The 22,189-nt window shown below is 44.4% G+C and overlaps 1 protein-coding gene across 1 annotated transcript; it reads right to left on the bottom strand.

Moving 5' to 3' along the window:
• Nucleotides 1–366: 366 nt before the first annotated feature.
• On the bottom strand, nt 367–17,746 carry LOC115194728 (protein phosphatase methylesterase 1). Its single transcript, XM_029754634.1, has 13 exons — nt 17,015–17,746; nt 16,096–16,264; nt 15,667–15,724; nt 15,136–15,187; nt 14,881–15,035; nt 14,290–14,380; nt 13,869–13,934; nt 10,652–10,805; nt 5,222–5,339; nt 4,349–4,393; nt 1,865–1,929; nt 1,721–1,791; nt 367–737 (listed from the first exon to the last, which is right to left on the bottom strand). The coding sequence occupies exons 1-13, from the start codon at nt 17,254–17,256 to the stop codon at nt 713–715; spliced, it is 1,311 nt and encodes a 436-aa protein (XP_029610494.1). The 5' UTR covers nt 17,257–17,746; the 3' UTR covers nt 367–712.
• Nucleotides 17,747–22,189: the final 4,443 nt, after the last annotated feature.

Genomic DNA, 22,189 nt, shown 5'->3' with positions numbered 1-22,189 from the left:
TTCTAGCGTCCTTTAAAACATGGCTTCCTTCACACAACAGGAAATGCAACCTTTATGGAAATGTCATCACTCCCCACCTGAATCATATTACTGTGTGTGCCTGCTTTCCTTAGTGTGTGTGTGTGTGTGTGTGTGTGTGCATGCCTGCTTTCCTTAGTGTGTGTGTGTGTGTGTGTGTGTGTGTGTGTGTGTGTGTGTGTGTGTGTGTGTGTGTGTGTGTGTGTGTGCATGCCTGCTTTCCTTAGTGTGTGTGTGTGTGTGTGTGTGTGCATGCCTGCTTTCCTTAGTATGTGTGTGTTTGTGTGTTAGTGATCGTTACATTCCTCTCCCATGAGAGCTGTTTACCCACACATGTTTGAGTCACAGTCCAACTAAACATTTTATTACATACGTTGAGTCACAGTCCAACTAAACATATTTTATTACATACATTGAGTCACTGTCCAACTAAACACATTTTACTACATACGTAACACCATCCCGCTGCCCATACTACTGGGGCTTCTACCTTAAAACACTGCAATATGTTTACTGAACTACACTACGACTGTAAACGATGGAATTCTTAGTGACTAAGATGCTAAAATAATGTAACCAAGGTTAATACTAAAACATTCTAAACTGTTGGAAAGTAAAATATGAAAATGATTGATTAAAACATTTGTTGTTCAGGACACAGAAAGACTGGATGTTCTCTGTAGGCCTGCTGACTTCACCGCGTGAAAGGGTAGGAAGAGCTGAAAGAGAGTGAGTTAGCATGTTTCTATAGGTTTACAATAGGTTCAGGGTCAGTTAGCATGTTAGCATGTTTCTATAGGTTTACAATAGGTTCAGGGTCAGTTAGCATGTTTCTATAGGTTTACAATAGGTTCAGGGTCAGTTAGCATGTTAGCATGTTTCTATAGGTTTACAATAGGTTCAGGGTCAGTTAGCATGTTTCTATAGGTTTACAATAGGTTCAGGGTCAGTTAGCATGTTTTCGTTAGATTCACTATAAGTTCAGGGTCAGTTAGCATGTTTCTATAGGTTTACAATAGGTTCAGGGTAAGTTAGCCTGTTAGCATGTTTCTATAGGTTTACAATAGGTTCAGGGTCAGTTAGCATGTTAGCATGTTTCTATAGGTTTACAATAGGTTCAGGGTCAGTTAGCATGTTTCTTTAGGTTTACAATAGGTTCAGGGTCAGTTAGCATGTTAGCATGTTTCTATAGGTTTACAATAGGTTCAGGATCAGTTAGCATGTTAGCATGTTTCTATAGGTTTACAATAGGTTCAGGGTCAGTTAGCATGTGTTCGTTAGATTCACTATAAGTTCAGGGTCAGTTAGCATGTTTCTATAGGTACAGGGTCAGTTAGCATGTTTCTATAGGTTCAGGGTCAGTCAGCATGTTTCTATAGGTTCAGGGTCAGTTAGCAGGTTAGCATGTTTCTATAGATTCACTATAGGCTCAGAGTCAGTTAGCATGTTTCTATAGATTCACTATAGGCTCAGGGTCAGTTAGCAGGTTTCTATAGGTTCAGGGAGAGTTAGCATGTTAGCATAATTCTATAGATTCACTATAGGATCAGGGTCAGTTAGCATGTTAGCATGTTTCTATAGATTCACTATAGGTTCAGTTAGCATGTTAGCATGTTTCTATAGATTCACTATTGGTTCAGTTAGCATGTTTCTATAGATTCACTATAGGTTCAGGGCCAGTTAGCGTGTTAGCATGTCTCACCTCGTGCGCTGACCTCTGCTGGCCTCAGCAAACTTGTGTCTGAACAGAAAGCTGGCCAGAGCATCTGCAACCTGCACAACAGACAACATGCATGTTAGTGTGAGTGTGTGTGCATGCGTGCATGTGTATGTGTGTGTGTCTTACTTTGTCTGGTGTGTCCTCGTGCACTGCGTGGCCACTAGGGGGCAGCACCTGCATCATGAATTTGCCTGAGGAGAATAATATAACAGGTGGTCTTCAGTCAGAGAACAGTGTGTGTGTGTGTGTGTGTGTCAATCTCGCACACACTCCACTCTCTTTCTCACACACACACACACAGACTAGCTCTCTCTATCACACACAGTCTTGTACAGCTAAACTTGTACAGCTAACACACAATTTAGTCCCATTCAAAATACTATTTTCCCTATCCCTAATCCCAACCCTAGCTCCTAACCCTAGATCCTAACCCTAGCTCCTAACCCTAAAACTAACCCTGGCTCCTAACCCTAAAAGTAACACTAGCTCCTAACCCTAAAACTAACCCTAGCTCCTAACCCTAAAACTAACCCTAGCTCCTAACCCTAGCTCCTAACCCTAGCTCCTAACCCAAAAACTAACCCTAGCTCCTAACCCAAAAACTAACCCTAGCTCCTAACCCTAAAACTAACCCTAGCTCCTAGCCCTAAAACTAACCCTAGCTCCTAACCCTAGCTCCTAACCCTAAAACTACCCCTAGCTCCTAACCCTAGCTCCTAACCCTAGCTCCTAACCCTAAAACTAACCCTAGCTCCTAACCCTAGCTCCTAACCCTAGCTCCTAACCTTAGCTCCTAACCCTAAAACTAACCCTAGCTCCTAACCCTAAAACTAACCCTAGCTCCTAACCCTAAAACTAACCCTAGCTCCTAACTCTAGCTCCTAACACTAGCTCCTAACCCTAAAACTAACCCCAGCTCCTAACCCTAGCTCCTAACCCTAGCTCCTAACCCTAAAACTAACCCTAGCTCCTAACCCTATCTCCTAACTCTAAAACTAACCCTAGCTCCTAACCCTAGCTCCTAACCCTAGCTCCTAACCCAAAAACTAACCCTAGCTCCTAACCCAAAAACTAACCCTAGCTCCTAACCCTAAAACTAACCCTAGCTCCTAGCCCTAAAACTAACCCTAGCTCCTAACCCTAACACTAACCCTAGCTCCTAACCCTAGCTCCTAACCCTAACCCTAACCCTAGCTCCTAACCCTAGCTCCTAACTCTAGCTCCTAACCCTAGCTCCTAACCCTAAAACTAACCCTAGCTCCTAACCCTAATTCTAACCCTAAAACTAACCCTAGCTCCTAACCCTAGCTCCTAACCCTAGCTCCTAACCCTAGCTCCTAACTCTAAAACTAACCCTAGCTCCTAACCCTAAAACTAACCCTAGCTCCTAACCCTGAAACTAACCCTAGCTCCTAACCCTAGCTCCTAACCCTAGCTCCTAACTCTAAAACTAACCCTAGCTCCTAACCCTAAAACTAACCCTAGCTCCTAACCCTAAAACTAACCCTAGCTCCTAACCCTAACCCTAACCCTAGCTCCTAACCCTAGCTCCTAACTCTAGCTCCTAACCCTAGCTCCTAACCCTAAAACTAACCCTAGCTCCTAACCCTAAAACTAACCCTAGCTCCTAACCCTAAATCTAACCCTAGCTCCTAACCCTAAAACTAACCCTAAAACTAACCCTAGCTCCTAACCCTAGCTCCTAACCCTAGCTCCTAACCCTAGCTCCTAACCCTAAAACTAACCTTAAATCTAACCCTAGCTCCTAACCCTAAAACTAACCCTAAAACTAACCCTAGCTCCTAACCCTAGCTCCTAACCCTAGCTCCTAACTCTAAATCTAACCCTAGCTCCTAACCCTAGCTCCTAACCCTAAAACTAACCCTAGCTCCTAACCCTAAAACTAACCCTAGCTCCTAACCCTAGCTCCTAACCCTAAAACTAACCCTAGCTCCTAACCCTGAAACTAACCCTAGCTCCTAACCCTAGCTCCTAACCCTAGCTCCTAACCCTAGCTCCTAACTCTAAAACTAACCCTAGCTCCTAACCCTAAAACTAACCCTAGCTCCTAACCCTAAAACTAACCCTAGCTCCTAACCCTAAAACTAACCCTAGCTCCTAACCCTAACCCTAACCCTAGCTCCTAACCCTAGCTCCTAACCCTAGCTCCTAACCCTAAAACTTACCCTAGCTCCTAACCCTAAAACTAACCCTAGCTCCTAACCCTAAATCTAACCCTAGCTCCTAACCCTAAAACTAACCCTAGCTCCTAACCCTAGCTCCTAACTCTAAATCTAACCCTAGCTCCTAACCCTAGCTCCTAACACTAGCTCCTAACCCTAGCTCCTAAGCCTAAAACTAACCCTAGCTCTTCTGGTCTTCAAGTATAGTTTAAACACACACACACACACACACACACACACACACACACACACACACACACACACACCACACACACACACACACACACACACACACACACACACACACACACACACACACACACACAGTCGTTTGGTTGTACACTGTGGGGCAATCTGTATAAGGCTGTGTAGACCCACCTTGTACACTGTGTTGCTCTACAGTCTGTTTAATGCTGTTTAGACCTACCTTGCATTTGGCCTATAGTCAGGTCCCTGTCCAGACGATCTACACCTGGTGACAAACACACATCCTTCGTCATTATTTTACCTCACAGGTTTCTTTTAAAGGGAAACACACTCCAGACATACAAACTACCTCTAACTTCCTTCATACTGGACACAGAGATATACAAACTGTTGGTATCCAACAGTTCGTCTGACTCTCTGGGAATCAGACGTTGCACTATCGTTTTAAGATTACAGCTCTATGACGTATGGCCAAGGTGCAGCCAAAATGGACAACAAATGAGATATACAGGCACGATTCCTGCCTATGGAGTAGGATGTACCCAGTAGGTTACCTGGGGTAAAGACGGATTAGACTGTAGAGTCATGTACCTGGTTACCCGGGGTAAAGACGGATTAGACTGTAGTGTCATGTACCTGGTTACCTGGGGTAAAGACGGATTAGACTGTAGTGTCATGTACCTGGGTTACCTGGGGTAAAGACGGATTAGACTGTAGTGTCATGTACCTGGTTACCTGGGGTAAAGACGGATTAGACTGTAGTGTCATGTACCTGGTTACCTGGGGTAAAGACGGATTAGACTGTAGTGTCATGTACCTGGTTACCTGGGGTAAAGACGGATTAGACTGTAGTGTCATGTACCTGGGTTACCTGGGGTAAAGACAGATTAGACTGTAGTGTCATGTACCTGGGTTACCTGGGGTAAAGACGGATTAGACTGTAGTGTCATGTACCTGGTTACCTGGGGTAAAGACGGATTAGACTAGTGTCATGTACCTGGTTACCTGGGGTAAAGACGGATTAGACTGTAGTGTCGTGTACCTGGGTTACCTGGGGTAAAGTAAAAATGGATTAGACTGTATTGTGACATACCTGCTAACAGGAGGAGTTTGGGCAGGTTACATCCTAGGAACAGATTAGAGATTCCTCTGAACCATCCGTCCCAGTACTTCTCTGCTTTGGACAGGTCTATACGCCAGCTATACACCCCCTGATAACACACCAAAGGGTTAAAACCGTCACCAGGTTAACTAGAAGAACGCACTGAATGCATCGGTCACTTCTGCTTATCCTGGAGTGCGTAAACTGAACAAAAAATCGAAATACTGGTCACACTCAAATGTGAGACCAGCGACATACATGTTCACAGGAGGGAGGATTTTACGGACCTTGTAATAAGTATACACAACGCTGTGTTGAGAATGGATCATTGAACTGTAAAGAGAATATCACGTCCCTTAAAAGAACGTCTCACTCTGAACAAGGAGGACTTTAAAGCTGAATGCTGCTTTTGATGCCACACTGCTAAACTATCAAAGGGGACCGTCACTGGTGCTCGACGAGACTGGAGTCCTCTACATTAGCTGCTGTGGATTCTACCATGAATATGGACCAGGAGACTGGAGGATCTACATTAGCTGCTGTGGATTCTATCATGAATATGGACCAGGAGACTGGAGTCCTCTTTCAGTAGCTGCTGTGGATTCTTCCATGAATATGGACCAGGAGACTGGAGTCCTCTTTCTGTAACTGCTGTGGATTCTTCCATGAATATGGACCAGGAGACTGGAGTCCTCTTTCTGTAGCTGCTGTGGATTCTATCATGAATATGGACCAGGAGACTGGAGTCCTCTTTCTGTAGCTGCTGTGGATTCTATCATGAATATGGACCAGGAGACTGGAGTCCTCTTTCTGTAGCTGCTGTGGATTCTATCATGAATATGGACCAGGAGACTGGAGTCCTCTTCTGTAGCTGCTGTGGATTGTATCATGAATATGGACCAGGAGACTGGAGTCCTCTTTCTGTAGCTGCTGTGGATTCTATCATGAATATGGACCAGGAGACTGGAGTCCTCTTTCTGTAGCTGCTGTGGATTCTATCATGAATATGGACCAGGAGACTGGAGTCCTCTTCTTTAGCTGCTGTGGATTGTATCATGAATATGGACCAGGAGACTGGAGTCCTCTTTCTGTAGCTGCTGTGGATTTTATCATGAATATGGACCAGGAGACTGGAGTCCTCTTTCTGTAGCTGCTGTGGATTCTATCATGAATATGGACCAGGAGACTGGAGTCCTCTTTCTGTAGCTGCTGTGGATTCTATCATCAATATGGACCAGGAGACTGGAGTCCTCTTTCAGTAGCTGCTGTGGATTCTATCATGAATATGGACCAGGAGACTGGAGTCCTCTTTCAGTAGCTGCTGTGGATTCTATCATGAATATGGACCAGGAGACTGGAGTCCTCTTTCTGTAGCTGCTGTGGATTCTATCATGAATATGGACCAGGAGACTGGAGTCCTCTTCTTTAGCTGCTGTGGATTGTATCATGAATATGGACCAGGAGACTGGAGTCCTCTTTCTGTAGCTGCTGTGGATTTTATCATGAATATGGACCAGGAGACTGGAGTCCTCTTTCTGTAGCTGCTGTGGATTCTATCATGAATATGGACCAGGAGACTGGAGTCCTCTTTCAGTAGCTGCTGTGGATTCTATCATCAATATGGACCAGGAGACTGGAGTCCTCTTTCAGTAGCTGCTGTGGATTCTATCATGAATATGGACCAGGAGACTGGAGTCCTCTTTCAGTAGCTGCTGTGGATTCTATCATGAATATGGACCAGGAGACTGGAGTCCTCCTTCTGTAGCTGCTGTGGATTCTACCATGAATATGGACCAGGAGACTGGAGTCCTCTTTTTGTAGCTGCTGTGGATTCTACCATGAATATGGACCAGGAGACTGGAGTCCTCTTTCAGTAGCTGCTGTTGATTCTATCATGAATATGGACCAGGAGACTGGAGTCCTCTTTTTGTAGCTGCTGTGGATTCTTCCATGAATATGGACCATTTTCCCGGGTTGACACTTCCATCCGACGAGAGCTGGAGATCTCCTGCATTTTACTCTACTCCATTGGAGTCGAGTTGGAATCGAGATGGAGGTAGGAGAGTAAGACACTCCCAAAGCATCCTCCACCTGCCTTCTCGTACAGACCTGAGGCTATCAAACCATTTTGCGGGCCCAGACCCCTCTGTCTTTTGGGGCAGCAGGTAGCCTAGTGTTTAGAGTGGTTGCTGGATCGAGCTGAAAGGTTGCTGGATCGAGCTGACAAGGTAAAAATCTGTCATCTGTTCCTGAACAAGGCAGTTAACCCACTGTAGACTGCATCTCGCTGTAGTAGGTTGCATCTCACTGTAGTAGGCAGTAGACTGTATCTCACTGTAGTAGGCTGTAGGCTGCATCTCACTGTAGTAGGCTGTAGGCTGCATCTCACTGTAGTAGGCTGCATCTCACTGTAGTAGGCTGTATCTCACTCTAGTACGCTGCATCTCACTGTAGTAGACTGCATCTCACTGTAGTAGACTGCATCTCACTGTAGTAGTCTGCATCTCACTGTAGTAGGCTGCATCTCACTGTAGTAGGCTGCATCTCACTGTAGTAGACTGCATCTCACTGTAGTAGGCTGCATCTCACTGTAGTAGGCTGCATCTCACTGTAGTAGGCTGCATCTCACTGTAGTAGACTGCATCTCACTGTAGTAGACTGCATCTCACTGTAGTAGACTGCATCTCACTGTAGTAGGCTGCATCTCACTGTAGTAGGCTGCATCTCACTGTAGTAGGCTGCATCTCACTGTAGTAGGCTGCATCTCACTGTAGTAGGCTGCATCTCACTCTAGTAGGCTGTATCTCACTGTAGTAGTCTGCATCTCACTGTAGTAGGCTGCATCTCACTGTAGTAGGCTGCATCTCACTGTAGTAGTCTGCATCTCACTGTAGTAGGCTGCATCTCACTGTAGTAGGCTGCATCTCACTGTAGTAGGCTGCATCTCACTGTAGTAGGCTGCATCTCACTGTAGTAGGCTGCATCTCACTGTAGTAGGCTGCATCTCACTGTAGTAGGCTGCATCTCACTGTAGTAGGCTGTAGGCTGCATCTCACTATAGTAGGCTGTAGGCTGCATCTCACTGTAGTAGGCTGTAGGCTGCATCTCACTGTAGTAGGCCGCATCTCACTGTAGTAGGCTGCATCTCACTGTAGTAGTCTGCATCTCACTGTAGTAGACTGTATCTCACTGTAGTAGGCTGCATCTCACTGTAGTAGGCTGCATCTCACTGTAGTAGACTGCATCTCACTGTAGTAGACTGCATCTCACTGTAGTAGGCTGCATCTCACTGTAGTAGGCTGTATCTCACTGTAGTAGGCTGCATCTCACTGTAGTAGACTGCATCTCACTGTAGCAGGCTGTAGGCTGCATCTCACTGTAGTAGGCTGCATCTCACTGTAGTAGGCTGCGTCTCGCATCTCGCTGAGTCTCATGTTTCAGTTATCTGGATCTCCATTAGCCTTTTGTTTATAGTGTTTGTTTACTGTTAATGTAACTAGCCTAAATATAGATTGATAAAGACATGACACAATCTGATATTTTCTCTACTAAACCTGCTACTTGGTACTGCTGTTTAGTTCTGTTCTCAGTCATTCACATTATTAGTTGTATCGGTATTCTAAGCCAAACTGCTATTCAGTAGTTTTGTTGAAAAACTAGGCTACTACTTTCAGCATTTAGCCTAATTTATTTAGCCTAAAGAGCTGTGTGTACAGCTGAATTCACATAGACTGTTTGTAATAGGTGAATTACCCTATTATTGCTATCTTGTAGCCCAGTGGTCATCAACCGGTCGATCGCCGAACATTTCTGTAAAAAACCTTGCGTATATGTAAATGTTTACATATAGGCTACCGGTAATGTTACCACGGCTACGTTCAGTAGGCTATTGGTAATGTTACCACGGCTACGTTCAGTAGGCTACCGGTAATGTTACCACGGCTACGTTCAGTAGGATACAGGTAATGTTACCACGGCTACGTTCAGTAGGTTACCGGTAATGTTACCTCGGCTACGTTCAGTAGGCTACCGGTAATGTTACCACGGCTACGTTCAGTAGGCTAACGGTAATGTTACCACGGCTACATTAAGTTGCAAAAACTTTCTCGAACATTGCTGATAGAAATTCTATGAATAGAGCCGACGTTATTCCTTATTCAACATGTCAGAGAGGCATGTTTGTTCTACATAGCATTTTCTGTCTGAATGTTCCAAAACATTGCGTCCTGCTGAATGCGGCCCCCAGGTTGTTAGCTAGAACTTGCTAGTGAGGTAACATGGTGTAGCTTAACCGTTTTGTTTAACGGTCCAGTCCGTATGGTGGCCTATAAGGGCCAGAATCAAGCAGTTTTCTCTGAGGAAAAGAGGGAGACTTGGCTTACATTGGTTACACAACCTGTATATGAAATGTAGTAGGAAAAGTGGGAGGGTTGAGAGAGACTGCAAATTCAAAGACCACCTACTTTTCTAGAGCCTACTCAAGAGAAATAAAAACAGACTGTCGTTTTACTATTAAACTCAAGAGAAATAAAAACAGACTGTCGTTTTACTATTAAACTCAAGAGAAATAAAAACAGACTGTCGTTTTACTATTAAACTCAAGAGAAATAAAAACAGACTGTCGTTTCACTATTAAACTCAAGAGAAATAAAAACAGACTGTCGTTTTACTATTAAACTCAAGAGAAATAAAAACAGACTGTCGTTTTACTATTAAACTCAAGAGAAATAAAAACAGACTGTCGTTTTACTATTAAACTCAAGAGAAATAAAAACAGACTGTCGTTTTACTATTAAACTCAAGAGAAATAAAAACAGACTGTCGTTTTACTATTAAACTCAAGAGAAATAAAAACAGACTGTCGTTTTACTATTAAACTCAAGAGAAATAAAAACAGACTGTCGTTTCACTATTAAACTCAAGAGAAATAAAAACAGACTGTCGTTTTCATTTTGCTATAGTTTTTTTCTGGATCTATTCAGTCAGTTAATAGTATCATCAAATATTTTTGTCTACGAAATTAACACGAACTACGTAAGTAAATCCTCTTTCAGTTTTAAAGCACTTCATTGCTGGATCCAACTACACAATACAATGTTTTGGCAATTAAAAATATTGACTGGGGACCTTTTTACTTGTTGAATAGTGGGTTGTAATTTACTGGTTTTCTATTAGATTCTATATTTTGGTTTGATTTTGCCTTTTGATAATGTATATGATAGTGTAGATTTGCTCCCTTGTGAAAGATACCCTCGTCTCAATGGTGAGTCCCCTGCTTAAATAAAGGTAAAATAACAAACAAAATGGTGGTTAGTGTGTGTGTGTGTGTGTGTGTGTGTGTGTGTGTGTGTGTGTGTGTGTGTGTGTGTGTGTGTGTGTGTGTGTGTGTGTGTGTGTGTGTAAAGGACGTTGGTTTCTTACCTCGGGTTCTGGGATGCTCACCTCTGGCGTACCGTCTGGCTTGTCGCTAACGTAGCTCGGGTCAACGTAGATCTCCTCGTTGCCCTCGACGACTGCGTCACTAACAGGGATGGCCTGCTCAGGTGATTCAACAACATCCTCCACCTCTACATGCCTACAGAGTACAGGTGTGACATTTTTGAGACGTCTAAATTGGATCCTTGGCATGTCCAACTCTGATGTCACCCCGTTGAAGTTTAAATTTGAAATGGTTAAAGTGGAACTTCGAGTCTCTTTTTAACCTCGTTTAACTCCTGATTTACTTAATAGAAGGCACATCTCAATAGGTGGTCCAGGTAAGTCATGATACAGATCACAAATTCCCTATGGGAAGTTTGCAGTTGTGCCAAAAAAATAAAAAAAACTATTTTGTTCAGAGTTTTTTAAAATTGTATTTTACCCTTTAGTCTACTTATACTTGGAATATCGCTTTTCAACAGTAAAAGTTCCAAAATCGCTGGAGGACGTCTTTAAGGTTAGGGTTAGGGTAATCTTGTTCCCAGACAATTCTGCCCAAATGCATGAAGAGTCTGGTAGAGCAACGCGTAAAACTTGGCCTTCGTTAGCCAATACAGAAAGACTGGGAGAAAACTCATAGGCATTGGCTTAATCTACCAACCATTATAAAATGGCGTGTTCGGATACTGGAAGCTGATTGGTTAATAGCAGGGAGTTATAGCACTACAATCTCCGTATTCCCCCGGGGTATTCCCAGTTCAAAGTTCCATTAGATGTATCAATGCACATCCACTAGCCCACAGCCCAGCCAGTCAATTTATAAACTTCATCTCCCATGTAAAAACGTGTCTAGACATTATTTCCTCAAGCTACTAGGCTAGCATTCGGATTGCGACAGTTAGGGTTTGTCTAAACCTTGCTGGGTTTCTTTTTCAATCTCCACTGTGCCATGAATATGAACGTGACGAGACTGACAGCTTCTGTGAGCCAATTTATAAGGATCGTTATAATGGATAATTAAATGTCGATAGAGAAAAAAGGTAAAAGAAAGGAAAGCGCACGTAGTTTGCTGTAATTTCAGATGCTTGATGTGATCATGTGTTAGCTTTAGTTGGCTAGCTAGAAAATTAGTAACTAGCCTCTATAGCTACATGCCGATTATTTTTATTTGCATAGCAACCATTGCAGATAGAATGGATAGAATGAACTTCCGAATCTCAGAACTAATGACTGGCTTTTGTTAAAATGTATATACAATTTATTAAAAAGAAAAAACTGAAATATCACATTTACATTAGTATTCAGAACCTTTACTCAGTACTTTGTTGATGTACATTTAGCAGCGATTACAGCCTTGAGTCTTCTTGGGTATGACGCTACAAGCTTGGCACACCTGTATTTGGGTAGTTTCTCCCATTCTTCTCTGCAGACCCTCTCGTGCTCTGTCAGGTTGGATGTGGAGCATCTCTGCACAGCTATTTTCAGGTCTCTCCAGAAATGTTTGATCGGGTTCAAGTCCAGGCTCTGGCTGGGCCACTCAAGGACATTTAGAGACTTGTCCCGAAGCCACTCCTGCATTGTCTTGGCTGTGTGCTTAGGGTCGTTGTTCTGTTGGAAGGTGAACCTTCGCTCCAGTCTGGGGTCCTGAGCACTCTGGAGCAGGTTTTCATCAAGGATCTCCCTGTACTTTGCTCCATTCATCTTTCCGTCGATCCTGACGAGTCTCCCAGTCCATTCTGCTGAAAAACTTCCTTACAGCATGATGCTGCCACCACCATGCTGCACCGTTAGGATGGTGCCAGGTCCTTTAGGTGCATTTTGGCAAACTCCAAGCAGGCTGTCATGTTCCTTTTACTTAGTGGCTTCTGTCTGGCAACTCTACTATAAAGGCCTGATTGGTGGAGTGCTGCAGAGGTGGAAGGTCTCCCATCTCTACAGAGGAACTCTGGAGCTCCTTCAGAGTGACTGTTGGGTTCTTGGTCACCTCCCTGACCAAGGCCCTTCTCCCCCGATTGCTCAGTTTGGCCGGGCGGCCAGCTCTAGGAAGAGTCTTGGTGGTTCCAAACTTCTTCCATTGAAGGATGATGGAGGCCACTCTGTTCTTGGGGACCTTCAATGCTGTAGAAATGTTTTGGTGCCTTTCCACAGATCTGTGCCTCGTCACAATCCTCTCTCGGAGCACTACCGGCAATTCCTTCGACCTCATGGCTTAGATTTTTGCTCTGACATGAACTGTCAACTGTGGGATCCTTATATAGACAGGTGTGCCTTTCCAAATCATGTCCAATCAATTGAATTTACCACAGGTGGACTCCATTAAGTTGTAGAAACATCTCAAGGATGATCAATGGAAACAGGATGCACCTGAGCTCAATTTCAAATTCTCATAGCAAAGGGTCTGAATACTTATGGAAATAAGTTATTTTTGTTTCTTATTTTTAACAAATTTGCAAAACAAAATAATGAAACCTGTTTTCACTTTGTCATTTATGGGGTATCGTGTGTAGATTGATGAGGGAAAAAAAATATTTAATACATTTTAGAATACGTCTGTAACGTAACAAAATGTGGAAAAAGTCCGCGGACGAGGGTAGAAGTTATATTTTAGGGAAGTTTACATTGAATATGAACGCTGTGTTATTTCGTATACTGCTTTTAACAACAACCAGCAACGACAAGAGGGGTTTACTTCTTCAAAGCGGTATCAATAAATTAGCCAGCTAACATTGATAAACAGATGTTCTGGTTCATTAGGAAAGATATATAAATTAAGATATGTGTTTGGGTCAATCAGATTTTGTAAAGTTATTTCTCCGAATATTTAGGCGGCTGTGCAGTATACCCCTCAGGTTCCAGTAAACTAGGATTAGCATGGTTCCATTAGCATGGTTCCATTAGCATGGTTCCATTAAACTAGGATTAGCATGGTTCCATTAGCATGGTTCCATTAAACTAGGATTAGCATGCCTCCATTAAACTAGGATTAGCATGGTTCCATTAGCATGGTTCCATTAAACTAGGATTAGCATGGTTCAATTAGCATGGTTCCATTAGCATGGTTCCATTAAACTAGGATTAGCATGGTTCCATTAAACTAGGATTAGCATGGTTCCATTAGCATGGTTCCATTAGCATGGTTCCATTAAACTAGGATTAGCATGGTTCCATTAGCATGGTTCCATTAGCATGGTTCCATTAAACTAGGATTAACATGGTTTACCTCTTGATCTGTCCCACCATGGATACTCTTGCTGATTCCCGGTTCCTGATCTGACCGCTCTTAACACTGAAGGAGAGAGAGCACACACACACACACACACACAACACACACACACACACACACACAGACAGACAGACAGACAGACAGACAGACAGACAGACAGACAGACAGACAGACAGACAGACAGACAGACAGACAGACAGACAGACAGACAGACAGACAGACAGACAGACAGACAGACAGACAGGAACTGTTGAAAAACAGCACTACCAACACTGTGAAACACTGAAACGTAGCGTAGCATAGCACTCTATGGAACAGACAGATAATAATAATAATAACAATATATGATATTTCTATAGACTGCCTTTTGAAATGCTACCTAACGTTAAGGAGTGGTGCATTGCTGAACGCTCCTCACCTCCACTCTATGGCATGGGCAATAGACTCAAAAGACTTGGGTCGTCCTTTCAGGAAGTTCTGCATGCTGTGTAGCATCTCCATTGCACTGCCTGGAGAGAGAGGGAGAGAGAGAGAGACCCCACAGAGCCCCAGGGCAGCAACACAATTAAACCCAACCAAATCATTAGAAAACAAAATTATAATTACTTGACACATTGGAAAGAATTTATAAAAAACTGAGCAAACTATACTGCTATTTGGCCCTAAACAGAGAGTACACAGTGGCAGAATACCTGACCACTGTGACTGACCCAAACTTAAGGAAAGCTTTGACTATGTACAAACTCAGTGAGCATAGCCTTGCTATTGAGAAAGGCCGCTGTAGGCAGACCTGGCTCTCAAGAGAAGACAGGTTATGTGCAACACTGCCCACAAAATGAGGTGGAAACTGAGCTGCACTTCCTAACCTCCTGTCAAATGTATGACCATATTAGAGACACATATTTCCCTCAGATTACACAGATCCACGAAGGTCTTGAAAACAAATCCAATTTTGTCCCTACCAGTAGTGGGGAGGAGCCTGCTGCTAACAGTATGGACTGGTTCTTACCTTCCACCACGTCTATCACCACCAGTCCTACAGTAGTGGGGAGGAGCATGCTGGAGGCGGTGTGAACAGCGATTGCCCCGCCCATACTGTGACCAACCAGGACGATGGGGGGAGGGGCCTCTCCGTAGCACGCTCGCACCACATTGGCCACATCCCTAAGAGTGGCGGGACAAGAGAGACAGGTGATGTACAGGTAGAGAGGTAGAGGGCACAGGAAGTTATTTCTTTATGTTTTACAGGTGTGTTTCTTCTTACCTAGACATGGTCTGTGTGGAGAGGTCGTCTGACTGACGTACCTGAGTGGAACCTGGAGAGAAGGAGAGGTAAAATACGTCCCGTAAACATTGGGTTTTGAAGTCTTTATGATGTGACTATACAAAATGTGACTGTACAAAAAAAAATATTAAAAAAAAAAAATGTTTTGGTAAAATACGTCCCGTAAACATTGGGTTTTGAAGTCTTTATGATGTGACTATACAAAATGTGACTGTACAAAAAAAAAAAAAAATGTAAAAAAAAAAATTGTACAAAAATTTTATACAAAATGTGACTGTACAATTATACTTTTTTTAAATGCATGAAATGAAATGTATGAAATGTATGCATTCACTACTGTAAGTCGCTCTGGATAAGAGCGTCTGCTAAATGACTAAAATGTAAAATGTAAAATGTGACTATATAAAACACTATGGACGGATCTGAAATGGCACCCTTATTGCCATGACTAGTCCACTACAATCAAATAGAGTGGCATTCTGAGATGACCTTTTTGCTCTCTGAACTCACCGTGACCCCTTAGGTCCATGGCCAGCACCCTGCAGGTCACCCTGCTTGCTATGGCTGTCTGGAGACCCGAGGAGATGGAGCGACAGATAAAACAAGAAAAACGGGTATTATAACAGGAATGGAAATCTGAAATGCTGGTCAGGTGATGAGCCCAGAGTTTATAGATGATGTGGTGATGTGGACAGTTTAGACAGAAACAACAACAAAAAACAGACGTAATTTTTTTTTTACAAGAATGGAAAGTGTATAAGCAGTTTCAAATACTGGTCAGTAAAAACACACACAAAAAAATGATGGATTTATTGTGTAGACAGTTTAGATTAACGGGCCAGGAAGGACTGAACCCTGTGGAACACCATGTAACCTTACAGAGTTGTGAACATTGTTCACCAAGCTGTAGATAGTATTGTAAAGATAGTAAAGACTCACAGTAAAAACAGCCCAGGACAGGGCAGAGTGTCCTCCTCCGTGCAGCAGAACCAGTAGAGGTCCATCAGTTCCGTTCCTGTAGACCCTGAACACATCTCTGGTCTCTGATGGTCCTACTGGGATGTCCTCCGACTGGTCAAAATACTGCCTCCACGACACCGCTGAGTAACTGGTGGAGGACAATACACAGAGTTAGTGTGTGTGTGTGTGTGTGTGGGGGGGGTGTAATGTGTGTGTGTGTGTGTTCAAAATGGGCAACATTAAAAAGCTAATAGTAACACATTGCCTGTGTGTGTGTGTGTGTGTGTGTGTGTGTGTATGTGTGTGTGTGTGTGTGTGTGTGTGTGTGTGTGTGTGTGTGTAGCCTGTCTGTGAAATGTGGATCTGATATGATCGATTATCAATAACTCTTACAAGAACCAATTTTAACGACGGTGAAATATATCATTTATCAGCTTTCTGCCGGTGATTCTATCCCATCCTAGAATGCAGACAGACCCCTCTAGATTAGAACACTAGACTACAACACAGACAGAACCCTCGATAACTCAGAACATTAGAACACAGACAGAACACTTAATCTTAAACACAGAAGACTAGACTATTACACCGACAGAACCCTCTAGAACACAGAACACTAGACTATAATATAGACAGAACCCTCTAGAACACTAGACTAGAACACAGAACACTAGACTAGAATATAGACAGAACCCTCTAGAACACAGAACACTAGACTAGAATATAGACAGAACCCTCTAGAACACAGAACACTAGACTAGAACAGAGACAGAACACTCAAGATTAAAACAACTGAACACTCTAGAACACAAAACCCCCAAGACTAAAACATTTGACAGAATACTCAGGAAACAGAACACTTTAGAACACAGACGGAACCCTCTAGAATATAACTCACTTCTCTGTGTCGAAGCTGTCCTCCCACATCCTCCTGGGTGGCAGTGGACAGGTGTCAGGCTCAGCCTGGGTCTCTGGCTGGGGGTCCTCAGGTACCTTCAGGGGCTCTTCTCCAGGTAGCTGGGGCTCTGCTACAGGCAGCGTAGGGTCTGCAGCAGGGTGTGGTAGCTGGGGGTAATCTGCCAGCTGTGGGGCTCCTAGACCTAGAGAACTAGTCTCCACCTCACTGCGTACCTCTGCCATCGACCAAATGACATCTAACCGTGTGGCACGAAGCCTAAGTACCCACCAAGTACACTACAAGTACCTGACTGGACAATGCGTGGGATTCGTCCCAAATGGCACCCTTTTCCCTATATAGTGCACTACTTTTGACCAGGGTCATCGGGTCAAGCAGCGCATTATTTAAGAAAGAAGTGCACTACATAGGGAATATGCTACCATTTGAGATACAGACCTAGACAGATGGTGCAGACAGGTAGCATCTGGGATAGAGCGTCCTATTGGTTAAGGGCCCTGGGCAGTGTGTGACTTAGCTGACTGCTGACCAATGGTGTACCTCCAGAGAAGGCTGTGCGAGACGGTGTGATGGGCTGGGAGAGAATTCTAGAACTAAGGGATGATTTTAGAATCTAACGTTTGGGAATTAAAGGGGAAATGGGCAGTTGTTACACTTATAACTTCATTTTATATATATCCATTGATTGTTGAAGAATATAACTTATAAATGCCTCATGAGCTTAGTTCAACTGTCACACTTCATGACAACCTGAAATATAAACTTGTTTTACTCCAATGTTTGTAAACAAAGTAAATATAAACAAACACTATATACAAACACTAACAAAACACGGTTAAATGATCATATTGAGCTTTTATTAGTCCTGCAGGGTCACAGCCAGCCGTTATCCTAACTCCTCCTTCTGGGGGCGGGGTCACAGCCAGCCGTTACCCCAACTCCTCCTTCTGGGGGCGGAGTCACAGCCAGCCTTTACCCCAACTCCTCCTTCTGGGGGCGGAGTCACAGCCAGCCTTTATCCCAACTCCTCCTTCTGGGGGCGGAGTCACAGCCAGCCGTTATCCCAACTCCTCCTTCTGGGGGCGGAGTCACAGCCAGCCGTTATCCTAACTCCTCCTTCTGGGGGCGGAGTCACATCCAGCCTTTATCCCAACTCCTCCTTCTGGGGGGTGGAGTCACAGCCAGCCGTTATCCTAACTCCTCCTTCTGGGGGCGGAGTCACAGCCAGCCTTTATCCCAACTCCTCCTTCTGGGGGCGGGGTCACAGCCGTTATCCCAACTCCTCCTTCTGGGGGCGGGGTCACAGCCAGCCGTTAACCCAACTCCTCCTTCTGGGGGCGGAGTCACAGCCAGCCGTTATCCCAACTCCTCCTTCTGGGGGCGGAGTCACAGCCAGCCGTTATCCCAACTCCTCCTTCTGGGGGCGGGGTCACAGCCGTTATCCCAACTCCTCCTTCTGGGGGCGGGGTCACAGCCAGCCGTTATCCCAACTCCTCCTTCTGGGGGCGGGGTCACAGCCAGCCGTTAACCGTATGGGCCCGACGCTCAATTAGAGTTATGTTTCTAGGGTAGATGGGCAGATTTTTCACCTTGTTGGATTCAGGGATTTGAACTAGCAACATATTAATTACTGGCCTTGTACTCTAACTGCCACGCCACCTGCTGGCCATATCATGACCGGTCAGACCTCGCATTCATACCTCCTGTTTATTAGGAATTTCAGAGTGGTTACATTACTCCAGCCCCATCCCTCAGTTTTTTTTTTACCAAAACAGGGGCGGGGAACATGCTTTGTTATTGTTTCTACTGCCCATTGCCCCTTTAATTAAGGATTTAATAAATTGTGAGTATGATTTTTTTTTAATGCCAGATAGATATACAGTTGAAGTCGGAAGTTTACATACACCTTAGCCAAATACATTTAAACTCAGTTTTTCATAATTCCTGACATTTAATCCTAGTAAAACTTCCCTCTCTTACGTCAGTTAGGATCACCACTTTATTTTAAGAATGTGAAATGTCAGAATAATAGTAGAGAGAATGATTTATTTCAGCTTTTATTTCTTTCATCACATTCCCAGTGGGTCTGAAGTTTTCATACATTCAATTAGTATTTGGTAGCATTGCCTTTAAATTGTTTAACTTGGGTCAAACGTTTCGGGTAGCCTTCCACAAGCTTCCCACAATAAGTTGGGTGAATTTTGGCCCATTCCTCCTGACAGAGCTGGTGTAACTGAGTCAGGTTTGTAGGCCTCCTTCCTCGCAAACGCTTTTTCAGTTCTGCCCACAAATTTTCTATAGGATTGAGGTCAGGGCTTGTGATGGCTACTACAATACCTTGACTTTGTTGTCCTTAAGCCATTTTGCCAAAACTTTGGAAGTATGCTTGGGGTCATTGTCCATTTGGAAGACCCATTTGCGACCAAGCTTTAACTTCCTGACATATGTCTTGAGATGTTGCTTCAATATATCCACATAATTTTCCTTCCTCATGATGCCATCTATTTGTGAAGTGCACCAGTCCCTCCTGCAGCAAAGCACCCCCAAAACATAATGCTGCCACCCCCATCTTCACAGTTGGGATGGTGTTCTTCAGCTTGCAAGCCTCCCCCTTTTTCTTCCAAACATAACGATGGTCATTATGGCCAAACAGTTCTATTTTTGTTTCATCAGACCAGAGGACATTTCTCCAAAAAGTACGATCTTTGCCCCCATGTGCAGTTGCAAACCGTGGTCTGGCTTTTTTATGGCGGTTTTGGAGCAGTGGCTTCTTCCTTGCTGAGCGGCCTTTCAGGTTATGTCGATATAGGACTCGTTTTACTGTGGATATAGATACTTTTGTAACTGTTTCCTCCAGCATCTTCACAAGGTCCTTTGCTGTTGTTCTGGGATTGATTTGCACTTTTTCGCACCAAAGTACGTTAATCTCTAGGAGACAGAACGCGTCTCCTTCCTGAGCGGTATTGCAGCTCCGTGGTCCCATGGTGTTTATACTTGCGTACTATTGTTTGTACAGATGAATGTGGTACCTTCAGGCGTTTGGAAATTGCTCCCAAGGATGAACCAGACTTGTGGAGGTCTACAATTCTTTTTTTTTAGGTCTTGGCTGATTTCTTTTGATTTTCCCATGATGTCAAGCAAAGAGGCACTGAGTTTGAAGGTAGGCCTTGAAATACGTCCACAGGTACATGTCCATTTCATGGCCCTAGAACATTCTCATAGTCACACACACACACACACACACACGCACACACATACATTCACACACACACGCACACACACACGCATACACACACACACACACGCACACAGACATACATGCACATACACACACACACAGACATACACACGCACACACAGACATACACACACATACGCACGCACACACACACACACACATACACATGCATACACACACACACACACACACACACACACACACACACACACACACACACACACAGGTGGTTGTGACAGTCATGGCTGGTTTCTAAGCAACAACGGACCTGTTAGTATATACAGGATGATGGCAGAGCGGAGATACACGGACTGGAAATTCATATTACAGACATAATACATTCATTGAAATACATACATCTGCATATCTTTCCATCTCAATGCATAGATAAACATTAAAGAATGAGTATAGGATTTGGGTTGTCACCGTCTCCTCCATCTCCTCCCCTCCGGCGTTCGACTTCGCCGGTATACTATACTAACCACCGGTCCTGGAATCCATCACGTCATCATGATACTCACCTGGACTCACCTGGTATACTAACCACCGGTCCTGGAATCCATCACGTCATCCTGGACTCACCTGGTATACTAACCACCGGTCCTGGAATCCATCACGTCATCCTGGACTCACCTGGACTCACCTGGTATACTAACCACCGGTCCTGGAATCCATCACATCATCATGATACTCACCTGGACTCACCTGGTATACTAACCACCGGTCCTGGAATCCATCACGTCACCTGGACTCACCTGGTATACTAACCACCGGTCCTGGAATCCATCACGTCATCATGATACTCACCTGGACTCACCTGGTATACTAACCACCGGTCCTGGAATCCATCACGTCATCATAATACTCACCTGGACTCCGTTACCTTCCTCCCCTTTTATCTGTCACTCCCTAGGGTTCCTTCCTCAGTCAGTATTGTTCCTGCGTTCATGCATTATCGCCACTGTTATTGTTGTCTTGTTTCATGTTTGTTGTTTTATTAAACATTTCACCTGCTTCTCGACTCACAGCGTCTCCGTTACAGAAATACCGACTCAAAACTATGGAAGCAGCAGGAAAATGTAATAATCTCTCAGACAGTCGACGAACAGGGTTACCTCCTACGTCTCCTACGTCAACACCATGACCAGCTGGCACTACTGGGGACGGCTATGGAGGACGTTCTTCGCAGTTTGCAACGTCTCGAACACCCCCGGGAGGTGTTCCCTTCATCCAGCGGAGGATACTCTAGAACCAACCTACCCAGTGAACCAGCACAACAGCCCATTCAGCCAACCCGCTCAGGTCAGCGATGCCCGTTTGTCCCTCACGGATAAGTATGACGGTACACCACCCAAATGCCGTGGCTTCCTACTTCAGTGCTCCTCTCTACTTTACACACCAGATGGGAACCCCCACCACTGAGATGTCCAAGGTTACCACGATTATTTCTCTGCTAACTGAGCGGGCGTTGGAATGGGATACGGCCGTCTGAGAGAGAATGGAGAGGAGGAGCTAGATTCCTATGAGGGGTTCATGGATATGTTTAAATCTATTTTCGATCATCCCCCGGAGAGCAGAGAGGTGATTGGGTACTGCATTTACGGCAGGGGAACCAGACGGCTGCCGAGTATGCGCTCACCTTCCGGACAGTAGCAGCATTCAGCGGATGGAACGAGCCGACGCTTCACACGCTATTCAGAAGAGGTTTGCGTGAAGAGGTCCAAACGGAACTGGCCTGTTGAGATGACAACCTCTCATTGGACGCACTCATTGTGATGGCAATCTGTCTGGATAGCCTACTTCGGGAGTGTCGGTACTCTCATTGCTTCTCTCCCTCCCTCGGTGAACACTCTGGATCAGAGCCTGAACCCATGGAGTTAGGGGTCACTCGCCTCCCCCGCGGCGGAGCGCCGTTGACG

This window comes from Salmo trutta, chromosome 5 (genome assembly GCF_901001165.1).
Source record: "Salmo trutta chromosome 5, fSalTru1.1, whole genome shotgun sequence".
Classification (NCBI taxonomy): domain Eukaryota; kingdom Metazoa; phylum Chordata; class Actinopteri; order Salmoniformes; family Salmonidae; genus Salmo; species Salmo trutta.
The sequence above is the reverse complement of the archived record's forward strand: the minus strand, read 5'-3'. Positions and strand labels throughout refer to the sequence as shown.

Excerpts from the sequence above, each read along its gene's own strand:
- LOC115194728 (XM_029754634.1), bottom strand. The coding sequence starts at position 17,256 with ATGGCAGAGGTACGCAGTGAGGTGGAGACTAGTTCTCTAGGTCTAGGA. Across the intron at positions 15,188-15,666 it reads CATGGACCTAAGGGGTCACG|GTTCCACTCAGGTACGTCAG; the intron begins GTGAGTTCAGAG and ends CCTTCTCTCCAG. Across the intron at positions 13,935-14,289 it reads GCCCATGCCATAGAGTGGAG|TGTTAAGAGCGGTCAGATCA; the intron begins GTGAGGAGCGTT and ends TCTCTCCTTCAG.